The 12,966-nt window shown below is 40.9% G+C and overlaps 1 protein-coding gene across 1 annotated transcript in view; it reads right to left on the bottom strand.

Moving 5' to 3' along the window:
• The window catches only part of FBXL17 (F-box and leucine rich repeat protein 17), a 439,198-nt gene that overhangs the window by 14,780 nt on the left and 411,452 nt on the right, over positions 1–12,966 (bottom strand). Inside the window, exon 8 of the mRNA XM_010971766.3 lies at positions 6,078–6,220. Within this exon, the coding sequence (XP_010970068.2) occupies positions 6,078–6,220 (143 nt within the window). The remainder of the gene's footprint in view (positions 1–6,077; positions 6,221–12,966) is intronic.

The raw sequence follows: 12,966 nt of genomic DNA on the forward strand, positions 1-12,966 counted from the left end.
AGTCTGACACTAGTGCCCACCAACTTAACCTCTGTCAGAAAGCTCCAAGCCAGTGTTTCTTGCTCTAATACTTAAATACAGGAAAGGCCTCTCAGTTAGCACTCCGTAGAAGTGGAGGTGAAGAGGGCTGGAGGAAGAGGAGATGGGAGCTTGGCTAAAACGAGGTTGAGAGATAACCTCTGAATTTCAGCTGATGTGTTTTTTTCCCTGTTTCAATTACCAGGAATAATCAGGAGAGGGTTGTAAAAATGTGTTTTAAAGTGTTCCTGTGTGGAAATCACCGCAAGAAAGTGTTTTATCAGCAAAAGGAACAAGATGCTGATACTTCAACTGAAGGACTTAAGTTCAGATTTTAGAGCCCCAGCCACACTCTCTCCCCATTTTTCATCTGCCCTTTCTTCTGCAGCGCAGGGCACTGCGGGCTGTTGGGGTAACAAGATGTCTCCCACGACCCATAGGGCTACACAATCTGATGGAGTCAGACCACTTCTGCCCTACTAGGAGGCAACGGTTTGTTGGTTTTTTTTCACGTTATTTTCTTTGATAAGGCATAGATTTGCAATCTTCAGTTTTGGCTCTGGGCAGTCTGGAAACAGCTGTGGATACGTGGCAGGGAGAAGGGAGTCCCTGCAGGTACACACTTTGTTTCATGGCTGAATTGCTACCCAAACAGTCCTGGAAACAGTGCCCCACAAATTATTTTTCCTTTAAACTGATTTTTCCAGTTAGTTCTGTATATTAGTTACAGAGTCCTGTATTATTTTCCCCACAGGGCTTTCCTGCTTGTGATTCCTAAACAAGCTGATAAAAACTCCATTTTCTCCACAGAAATATTTAGGTTGTTGAGGTTTTCTCTTACCATAATTACTTCCTGAAAAATGCAGCGGTCAATTTTTCATGAATATTTTTACATTAAATTGGGCACACCAAACTTGGCCCTTGATATTTTAAGGTTGCAAAGCAGATTCCTGGCTTTAAAGAGCTGACTGGTTTCCATTACTCGCTCTCCGTATTGGCTTCTCATTGATTTGATTAAATCTCTCTACCATTTAAATGAGGAACTCTGTGTGAAAACAAGGATTTCTTATGACCTGAAGAAATCATTTCTTATTAAAAGAAATCATCTGTTTCACTCCTCCACTAAGTACTTCAGGAATTAGGGCAGGTGGGGAGAAAGGTCTTGGCAGTGGCAGTTTGATGAGAAATGAATTAATTTGATTATTTCCATGGTGTGCATCAATACTAGTCAGCCTCCACGGAGGGCCCCCGGCCTGAAGGCAGCTGGATAATCAATAGGATCACACAGAGGCCTCTCCTCCCCCACCAGCCTCTCTGATCTTCTCTCGGCTGGCTCTTCACGCCTGTGTAATTCTAATTTATGTCAACTAGAAATCAAAGAAATTCCAAGAGGCTTTGGTCATAGGACATTGGGGTGGACCTTTCAAAATCTATTTATGTCTATTCCTTAAGTAATGTGGCCTCCACGGACCTCCTGGCGCCTCCATGGGCCAAGGAGAGGCAGCCTCACAGTGGAAGGGCTGCTACCCGCGCCGGGCACGGGCAGAGGAGCGCGGTTAGGTAAACTGAGGAATCCTTTCTCCTTCCTATCTACGACTCTGCAGGAACATATGAACTAATAAGCATTTTAAGCAAAAGGCTTTGCCAAGAGTGGCTCCCTCAATAACGCTCTTTAATGATACCCCAGACGCTGGCATTTTCAAATCAAATGAACAGTGTGTAAAATTAGTTCTGCATGAAGTTAAAAAAAAAAAAGTGAAAGGGAGCTTTTAAAAGCTCCAGCATTTCTTCATCCAACTGCTTTTCACAAGGGTTTGGCATTTGAGAATTGCTACATTTATGATGTTATTCGCTGCTCATAATTCAGGCCCTCTGTCTCAAAACTTCTGTATTAACACACACTGCAGAGGTTTCCACCGCGGCATTTTATCACGGAGGTTATCCAAGCCAGCCAGGCTGCCTCTGGCCAGGTCTGGTTTCTCAGCCAATCCCATGCCACCGGGCTCCCTCTCTCCTCATCTACCTTGTTACCCCAAACATTTTTCATTAATCTTGAACACTGCATTTCCATTTGCCCTCCAGCTTTCCCAGGATTCTTTTTGGTCCTTTTTAGTTTTGTTCTCCATCCAAACTGCCTTGTAACAAGTGAGGAAAATATCACATTATTAGAAGAAACAGAGCTGTATAGAATCTAGAATTCACTGAAGTTGTGAAAATGATTTCTATGACCAAAGCCACCGACTGTCTATAATCGTGGAAAGCAGGACAAACATACTGCACTTATTAGAGAGTCCCGTTGGTTATACAAGTCGTTTTAACTAAATCACCAAATAAATGTGTGTTAAGTTGATAGGTGATTTCGGGTCAACTCTAATTCCCAAGGTCAAGTAAGCCTTTGAACAGTCTTTAAGAATATAAGTTCACCCCAATTCATCAAAGCCGTCTCACACAGCGTTTTCTCCTCTTGGTTCTTACAATGCACTCAAGTTTAGAAGATTAAGTGGCGTCGGCTTCAAAACCCAAAGTAATGCCTCTAACGTGCTTATCCATCCAGCCATCAGAAAAGCTACTCAAACAGGGGCTTCTTAATGCGCTTCCTAATTTTACAAGTGCTCGGGGAATGCTGCATTTGTCCAACGGCTGGAGGACTCCTTCCTTGGAGTCATCAATGTTGTAACCAAATTTACTACTGTTTAGCTTAGACACTGTCTGCTAATCTAAGTACACGTTGCTTTCATCTGCAAAGAATACACATAATGTTTCTCATCTAGTCTTTGTTTACCTAATGAAAGAGAGAGAAATAGAGGAAAAACATTTTTCTTCCTATAACGAATACAATGCACTTTATTTTTTATAATTCCTCAAAAGCTCCAGGAAGGAAAAAAGCAGAAGTTTGATAAAGTATAGCTTCCAAATCAAAGATGAGTGGCCCCAAATGAAACCAACTGCATGTGAAAGAAAATATAACTAGCCTTCGGTATTTCTGAGAACCCCAGGATCACAGAATATGAGCCCTGGGACAGACAGATAACACAAACCCCATCTCCCCCCAGTGCAGAAATCCCACTGACAACATGCCTGCCATGGGGCTTAGCTGTGTAGACCACTCAGGTCTCTTGCCTCCTCCTTTGGCTCCAGTTGGTGTGCAGAAAGGAGAGCTCCAGTTAAGTTTTTAGTGGTTAGCAGATTGGGTTAAAGCACAGTGAGAAGAGAGACAGCCCCAAACTAATCTTGTTCTTTAATTCTCTGTTGGCACAGATGATCAGACTCAGACAGACAGGGCTCTCGGTCTCCATATCCTCATCATAATTTCACTGTTTTTCATGTTTCTGTTCTTCTATTCTTTCTGCATTATTTTTCTCACTTCTTTTTGTGTGTGTGTTCCTACCTATTTGAATTGTCTTCTCTTCAACACAGCCTTTTCTCCCACTGCAAGTCTTCCTTCAGCCTCTTACCTCTGAGTCAGTGAGTTGATTCCAAGTAGAAAGTGTCCCACAGAGGCATTAGTTTTCCCTTGTAAAGTGTGTTGAAAATGAAATTATTGATATCTTTGTATAGAAAACAATAATCCCCACTCTAAATTTCAGTGAGGAAAAAGCATAAGGGCAGTATCTTCTCTAATCTGACTTTATTTTTCCCTCTTTTTAAAAATTTCCTTTCAAAAGGGGATAGTAGGCCATACAGTTTTTTCCCATTTGGAAATTCAAATATCAAAACACCAGTTAATATAATGATGCTAATGGTGAGAATAATCAAACACTGAGCATTTTATATATAACAAGCATTATTCTAAGGGCTTGGTATGTGTTCACTCATTTAAATGCTCACAACAATTCTACAAGACAGGTTCGATGGTCATCCTCAGTTTACAAATGAGTAATGGGCCCTGAGAGGTTAAGTGGCTGCCCAAGATGACACAACCACGTCAGAACCCAGATCTGAACCTGAACCCTGGATCCAAAGTCCGTGCCTTCAACTACCAACCTCTTTTCTTTCTTTGAATCTTGATAGAAATTAAAAATCTGGAGATGGATAGCATAATACAAATGTCAAATAGCTACTCACACTAGATTTCCATCCAATTAAATCAACAGGCAGGCTTTTGAGTTACACGGCTTTACTTGCACTTTGTGTGTGGCTTGGAAACTTTTTCCATCCTCATGGAACCCCTGTGCTTGGCCCTGATATGCCTTAAATCTGAGGACGGCTGGGCTGGGCCGCCCTGCAGCAGGCTGTGGTCGGACTGCCTGGTGCAAGAGCCAGTGGACCCTCAGAGTAGCTGGCTGGTTGGAGAAAGGACTCCGAGGCCACCTGAGGAAATGGCTAAAACCCTCAGGGACACTGTTCATCACAACAGCCTTCTTATCTCATTTTGGACTAATCTGCATTTAGGTAGAAAAGGATCCTTTCCTTAACTTAAAATTAGCAAAATGCTGCTCAGCAAATATGTCTGGAATAATCTCCTGCACTAACTGGAATACAAATTTCTACAGTTCATCCCTGAAAGTGGAGCTGACCTCAACAAATCTAAGGAGTATGAACTAGAAATACAGTGCATTTGAGAATGGCTGTAGGTACACAGACACATTTTGAACGCACACAATTTGGGGTCCCTACTTAGCTGGTGCTCATGTAGCAGCTCCTTCTGGCAGAAGCTGAGGGGCTCTGCTCTCACTGTTTAGTGTTTCCAGAACACTGCCTACTGAAGCCCCTTTCACTTGTTTTAAAAAGAAGTCATTTTAAAGTGACAGGGTTAGTAGCAGTGTTAGGTTAGTTAGTGAAATTTCACGGAGACTTGCCACCCCTGAGTCTCAGCGCTGTTGCTTAGTAACAAAGTCAGTCAGCTTTCTAGGCTGGGCTGACAATATGTAATAGAATCTCTCTAAACATAACTAACTGGCAAAGGCCTAGAAGTTGGGATCTTAAAGCACTTGGAGAAAAGAACTAGGTCAACCAACAAAAATGACAAAGCACACACAGAATTTGGGCCGTTCTTCTTATTTGCTTCCAGATTCACTACATGTAGAAAACGAATGTCCTTTGAGAGGCATATATATTAGTTTCACCCTCTTTCGCTAGATTTGTGCCTAATCACCATTTGCAAAAGTGGCACACATGTATAAACTATTACAAGACGCCAGTACTTTCTGAGCAAGTATCTGAGGTAGGCCTTTTCCAAGGAAGCACCTCCACGCCTGGAGACAGCCCCCAGGGCCCAGTGCCCTAGACGTGAAGGTCTGGGGTAGAGCCTTGGATGAGTGGTCTTGGGCCAGTGCCTGGTCTTTCTGGGCCTCCATTTTGTCCCCAACAGAACAAATGACTATTTCCTAGATTTGTTACAAGGGAAACACAAAAGTGACAAGGGGGAAAGCACTTCTCTAATGCCTGGTTATCAACACAGATTTTTATCATCTTCCTTCCTAGTCTTCAAAGGGCCCCAATATTAAATGCAGCACAATTTCTCAAACTCATGCTTATGTCTCTGGCCAGCTCCACAGACTCTCAGTGGGGTCTCTGGGACTGTTTCTCATCATCTGCAAAAAGTGGCATCTGAAGTGTGGAGGGAGGCAAATTCCCACAAAATACCCCTCACTGGCCCTTTCTTGCCCCAAATGTCCAGAACACATAGATGTTGAGCACTGAAATCGCATACTCTGGACTGTGACCAAGCACTGTGGCACTGTTCTTTCTACTTACTTACTTATTGTGGGCAACTTGGAATCCAGAACAGAATTTTACTGTAAGACCGCGCACGTGCCATGCAAACCTTTTTAACTGTGGTCCACGGACTTACGGAGAGGTGGCCAAAATCCCAGTTGACTGTGTGTATGATTGCTTTTCTTTCCGTATAAGCACAAAAGTCATTTTTCAATAGAAAAATTTAAACAATGATGTCAGATTAGTTTAGAAAACTGGGCATCATGTAATGCATAGCTGTAATAGCATATCCGTATATCCACACATCTATGCATGTGTGTATACACACGTATATACGGGGAGAGAGAAAGAATATAATAACAAGCATGACGCATAGAAAACAAACTTGATAGGCAACTTACTTTATCGCATCTCATGAGCCCCAAATATCTTAGAGACTTGCTGTTCTGCGCAATCAGGGTGGCTCCTTGGTCTGTAATTTCTTTACACCATCCAACGTCCACAGTCTCTATTGTCAGGCTGTACCGCCCGATGGCTATCAGCGCTGCAAGGCGGGGCAGAGAGGAAGGAGAGCAAGCATGAATGTTAGCAGCGCAAGGGATCTCTATCTTATCATGGCTACTTCTCTCATTTCCTCACTGAATTTCTTCCTGCAATGTTGTGTGTAAATGAATGTTTTGTAAACTAAATTCAATTTAAAACGCTTCAGGAGAGACTGTCCTATGACAAACCCTTTCACAAAGTGAATAATCCCTCCATAATTCCCTTTCATTGGCACACAATCTTTTATCGGTTTTACTCATTACAAGGTTACCTGTTCTTCCAACCATTCATATCTGCAGGGGGAATAAATTAAAATGAATTACACATACAACGTTAGAGGAAACTCCAAGTAGTAATTACATTTTACTCAAGATAACTTTAATAGTTTTTAAAAGGAAAAACCCACGTAAACACCATTTCGAGGTGTGTTCTACTGTGTGTGAATTTCTTTACCAATTGGCGTATTTTCTTTCCATCTGTTCATGCTCTGTAAAATGTAAGAGTATATAATATTTTTCACGTGAGCCCTTCTTGGGACTGCTAGGAATTAAGAGTACATTATACATTCAGTTGAATTTAATTGGTGCTCTGTGAGAGCGCAGTAAAGGGAATGCACTTGTTACAGTGAATTTCCTCACCGTACCAGAAGCCGTCCTACTGTCCTACTATTAACATATGAAATGAAGCCTGTCATGTGAAGAGGACGACAGTATCTCTAGCCTTGACTGTTGAGCGTTGTACCGACGTGCACTGCCTATCACTGCAAAGCTCCATGACCCATCACCCTGTCAGAGCGACTCGTCGGTGAATGTGGCTCTTTGCTACAGACTTCTGATTTAATAGACGTGCACATCTCTCCATAAGTGGAGCAGAAAAACAGATTTCAATACCTCCAGCCAGAAAAAGTTTATGGTGCATTGGTTTGTAAATGAAAACCCTGAAAACAATGCCACAAATATTAAAAAGAATAAATAATTGTTTGCTAATTATTTCCTCATTCTAAGATAGGATGAGTTGATTTCTATGACGTTCAAGCTGGATGATATTTTCCAATTGACTAGATTGAGAAGAGCAGAATGAATTACTTAACTTATGCAAATAAATGTTGCCTCTTACAGCTCTCAGAAAAAAAATACTCTTCCTAATTACCTCAATTTTTTTAAACTGTAAAACTCATGCCCATGCGTTCAAGGATCAAAACACTCCTAAGTAGCCAGATGTTTAAAGTTTATAAAAACAAAAATCATGATCCCAGTGTTTCTTTCCCACTGAAAATGCTTTCATAAAGGAAGGAAAAAAAAAATCGTGTAAGTTCCTCATGCTACCAATTTGTTGACGCTGTCATCTGTGTGCATGCTAATTTTGGTGTTCAGTTTTCCCAGGAGGCAGGGCAGGGCAGGGGAGATCTGCCAGAGTTTTGCTGAGCGGTCTGAGTGTCATATTTTCGTGTAGTAGAAGCAATATTCCAGGTTAATCCCATTGGTGTTCCTGACCTAAGAAAACTGTTGTTACCTCTGGCATTGTCACACATTTCGTTGGTTATGATATCCTGAGGATCTCTTATGATAAAAGAAATAGAAGGCACATCAGAAAAATTCCTTTCAAAACAGTGTTCGAACTGTGATATCAAAAGATGGGGCACAAGATGCAAGATGGCCTCAGGTCGGTAGATTATATACTTTTCTTGAGGTTTGAGGCTAGAATGCGACAGTCCTGCGCTAGCCAGAGAAGGGTAAACCAAATGACCTGAGGGGTTTTCAGAGGCTGTTTTATAAGCAAATGAAGAGGTAACAACTATTGATTCCAGGTGCTAAAATCACTAGTGTTTGATATTGTCCTTTTCTTTCTTCTTTCTTTCTTGTCCAAATTAAATAGTAAATAATATAACCAAAGATAAATTAAGGTATTCAGTTTTTGTTTTGCCATAATTCTATTTACTGAAGTAAGAAATACATTTTATTTTCCCTTAACTCATTCATTTATTCAAAAGAGCACTCATTCTACAACATTTTCTCCAATACTTTTTGACTATCCATGTGCTAGGCTCTGGGCTAAGAATTTTAGGTGCATTATCTCATTTAATGCTCACAGCAACCTTAGGAAGTCTTACTGTTAGTTCCATTTTAAAGATCAGGAAACTGAGTTTCAGAATTCTGGGAAAGAACAGTTGTCCCCAAATCACAAGACAATAAGTGGGCGAGTGGATAGTTAAGCTGAGCACCGGCTCTCAGCCCTAGCTGTACATCAGATCGATGAAACTGGAATCACAGGGCCAGGCACCTGGCAGTTCTAGTACACTGCACCGCCAGCATATGGGACTGCGGTGTGACACGCCGAGCCCGTGCTGGGTCCCGGGGATAGAAAGATTCACAGGGAGGACAGTTCAGTGGGGCTGCAGGGTAGGGGAAGGGAGGGTTGGGTGGAAATGAAGACCAACCAAGTCAACAGTTACAACACAATGGAGTCATCCTCCATCTCTCCCCATTCCTTAAGTCCTTCTCACTTTTCAGATATCAAGGCCAAGTCCGCTTCTCAAAACCGATCACCCTGTCACTGACTGCCATTGGAAATGGTATTATTTATTTCTTTATATACATTTCTGTGGCTCACTTTTCCCATTAGAATGATGCCTCCTATTCACTGCTGCAACCCCCACGTCTAGCACGTACCTGGTACAGAGTCAGTTCTTACAAATATTAGTTGAACACACCAATGATGATAATGTGATTAGGTCTGTTATTAGAGGCATGCCAAGGGGCATGGGAGCCCCTCACTCTTCAGGGGAGGAGAGAGATCATGGGAGCCCTCATGGAACAGTTGAACTAGGTCTTGAAGGATGAGTAAGGATTCTACAGAAAAACAAAGCTGGGAGAACAAGGAATGTCAGGCTAAGGAAGTAGCAGGTGTCAGGGTAAAGAGATGTGAAGGGACAGGGGAACTGCAGGTCATTCTGTGTGGTTGAATGTTGCTGAAATAAAAGCAAGTACAAGGAAGAGGTAGATTTAGTCCAGAAATATTTATCCAATGATTAGTAGCACTGGTAGGTATAAGAGACACAAAGACATGAAGCTTATATTCTAGACAGAGAGACAGATGTGAAACAAACACAAAGGTACATATAATTCTATCTTGTAACAAGTGCTCTGAAGGAAATGGAATGATCACTGTAAGAATGACATTCAGATGGCACCAGGGAGAGTCTTTTGGTGAAGTTACTTTTCATCCCTCTAATAGCCCTGCAAAAACAATACCCATTATAGAGGTAAGAAAACTGAGGTTAGGTACCTCACCAAGCCCCCATCCCTAATAAGTGGTAGAACTAGGGCACAAACTGAAATAGTTTGGCTCCAAGGCCAGGGCTCACTCTACCACAGCAGCAGCACCTCGGGAGGCAGAGGAGCCTGTGTGTGTCAGAATGTGTTTCCCTTCACCACCATTCAGAACTTAAACTTCACAGCTTACAGGCAGCCAAGTATTTACCCTGTGACCATAAAACAGGGACCAACAGAATCTTTAAATTCCAAAATATATACTGAGTAATTTACCTCTCTCTGACTACATCCTACCTTTGGGTATTTTTTTTTTCATTATTTTTCAGGAGCCAGCTGTGAAACCAGTACTGTGGGCTAGTCTCAGATTCATCTCCAGCCTCATTACTTAGCAGTTGTCTGACCTCAGGATGACATTTAACTCTCCTGAGTCTCGGCTTCGTGGCCAGCCCAATGGGGAGGCCGACGACATGTTCTGCCTACTTCAGCAGGGTTGGTCTGAGGTTCACACGAGACAATACATGTTAGGGAGTTTGCACTACATAAATGTAATGATTCATTTGACACTTTCCCAAACCATGCTACAGTGGTGCAGTTGATATAAAATGAAAAGACTTGAAAGAGTTTTGAAAAATAAAAAGCTCTGGGCAAATGAGAGTATTACATAAGTACTTAGTCAAGATGTCACTGCCAGAGTTCTTGAACTGTCTACTGTCCATTGTGGATCATGAACTTATAGACTGCACCCGAGATGATCGGGCTGTAAGGCGAATGTATGATTTTAGTACCTTCATGAGGGGCTGTTGACACATTACAATGGTGTTTATTGAGCCCTGAAAGAGGATAAATTATGCAAGACAAATTCCTAATCCCGATGCAATTTTAGTACACTTTTTAATGTGAGTAACTAACACAGTTAAATTTTTAAAAGTTACACCAGTTCAAAGCTGTAATTCAGCAACTTATATGATGATCAAGGATACACATTCACTCACAATGGGCACTTTCGTTGGCATGTTGAGTGACGCACAGACATGAACAAATATGTACTTAATTTTGACTAAGAAATTCCATTTCTAGAAATCTCTCCTGAAAATATACTTCTGATTATAAAATTACACATATGCAAGTTTAGTCACTAAAGCATTGCAAAATGATGGATACAGCCTAGTGTCCATACAGAGGACAGTGGTTAAATAAACTATGCTAGTCCTCACAACTGAATACTATGCAGCTATAAAACATGAATGGGGAAAGATTATGAGGAACTTCCAAGTCATTCAGTAAAAAAGACAAGGTATAAAAGAATTTATATGGCGTGCTACCACCCTACAAAAGATAAACAATTTAAAAAAACATATGAATCTGCTCATCTGTGACAAAGGAATATGGAGGAAGATAAACCAGAAACTACAGAGACTGCTTCCCCATAGGTGGTTGGTGGGAAAGGGGAGGAGAGATGAGGGGACGTGATGTGAGGCTGGGGGTGTGAGGAGCTGCAGACACTTCTTGGACGACCCTCCTTGGATACAGCTTTGACTCTCTGAATCATAGTAAACCTCAAATTAAAAGTTAAAATCAACCAGGATGGGGAAACCCAAGTGGATATAAACAGTAACAAATGGACCTATCTGTGTTACACGTGAACTGCAGGACCCTGACAAATAATATAGTCACACTCAAGGGGATGAGAATTAAGTAGTGTCACTTCGGAAAAGATTATTTTGACCAGATATTGTAAAGTGAAAACCAAAAAAAGAACCATCAGCAAATACTGCACTCTAGTTAGTAAATCTACTTTTCAGGGGTATGAGTGAGCACACCCCTTATGTGTAATCTAGGATGATAAATAATGAGAGACAGTCTTTACATTGTTAGAGAAAGAAGTTACAGATAAGCAAAGGGCAGCAGCTTATAATGAACCTTGTGGTACTGAATTGGAACCAAAGACATTAGAATGAACTGATGGTCTTTCACACACAGATATACATACAGATAAATACATATAGAAACAACTAATGAATATGATGTATGCACATGCGTGGGTGGCTGAGTATACAGACATACATTTCCTAGCTTTTTCTGCTGAGGGACTAGGAGCAATGAGATCCCAGTAGCAATGACCTACTAGCACCCAGATCTTGGTTTCTAAATATCATCCTCCCATAAAATAAATAAAAGGAATCAGGGCTTCTTATAAAAACGGTTGGTTCTAGAACTGAGGCAGGGAAAATAGAAGATGAGTGGGATATTTTGTGATCTTAGAAAAAAGAAGTGCTTAAAGAAGAGTGAGGGCAGATCAGAAGGACAGAGGATCTGATTAGAAGGAGCTGCCCACGGCCACAGGTGGAACAATGTGAGCAGCAAAATAAACAATGACAGTATTGGATCATAATTCAGAAAGTTGAATAAGCAGCCACACATTTATACTGATACAAATAAACGACCAAAGAAGGGCAGCTCTTCCTTACATAATAATTCCAATTAATAAATGTATAAGAAATGAGGGAAATACAAAAAACATCATCAGGTGAAGACCACAGTAATAACTGTTGCAGGCAAGATCCACCAATGATACCTATCAACTATCAAAAACTGTAAGTTTACAATGAAGAGACCCAGCAGACACCACCTTACCCAAATGACCCAGGTTAACATTACAAGTAATAACATACATGGAGATAATATAACACCTGATCACTTTGGCAGTATTCTTGCCAAAATGAATAATCTCGATCTACTCACAAGAAAACATCACACAGACCCAAAGAGAGAAACATTCTATAAACGAATTCACCGGTTCTCACCAAAAGGGTCAAGGTAATGGAATGTAAGAAAAGAATGAGGAACTGCCACAGACTGGAGGAGCCTAAGGAGACATCACAGCAAAATACAACGTGGGATCCTGGACTGGATCCTGGAATAGGCAAGGAAATTAGGGAGAAACACTGGTGAAATTCAAATAAGATTTGTAGCTTAATCTTACTGTTTAAATATTAATTTCCTAGTTTGATAATTGTACTAGCTTACTACCGTAAATATAAGTTGCCAGCATTAGATGTAGCTGGGTGGAGAGTATACAGAAATGCTCTACTATTTTTGCAACTTTTCTGTAATTCTAAAATTGTTAGAAAACAAGAGGAAAAGCATGAATAAGCTAACAATAGATAACAAGTGAATGAACTAAGTAGAGGACTAAAATTTTCCAAGTGAAAGCAGGTATTATTTTCACACTAAGATCTGATATATAAATGTTAGGACTAAAAATACATTTTTTTCCTCCTAGGAGGAAGATTAGTCACATGAGTGCATTAACAAGTGACCTGCATGTGCCATTTTGTCCTTTCCAGTTCTGTCGTCTGCTACGGATCTATGTACCTGTAATAAAATCAGAAGAAATGCCCTAGTGCTTGAAAGAATTAGGCTTACAATTTAACAGTAGGATTAACATCTTTCATGTAATACTTGGATAAAAGTC

The sequence above is a fragment of the Camelus bactrianus genome, chromosome 3, assembly GCF_048773025.1.
Source record: "Camelus bactrianus isolate YW-2024 breed Bactrian camel chromosome 3, ASM4877302v1, whole genome shotgun sequence".
NCBI lineage: Eukaryota > Metazoa > Chordata > Mammalia > Artiodactyla > Camelidae > Camelus > Camelus bactrianus.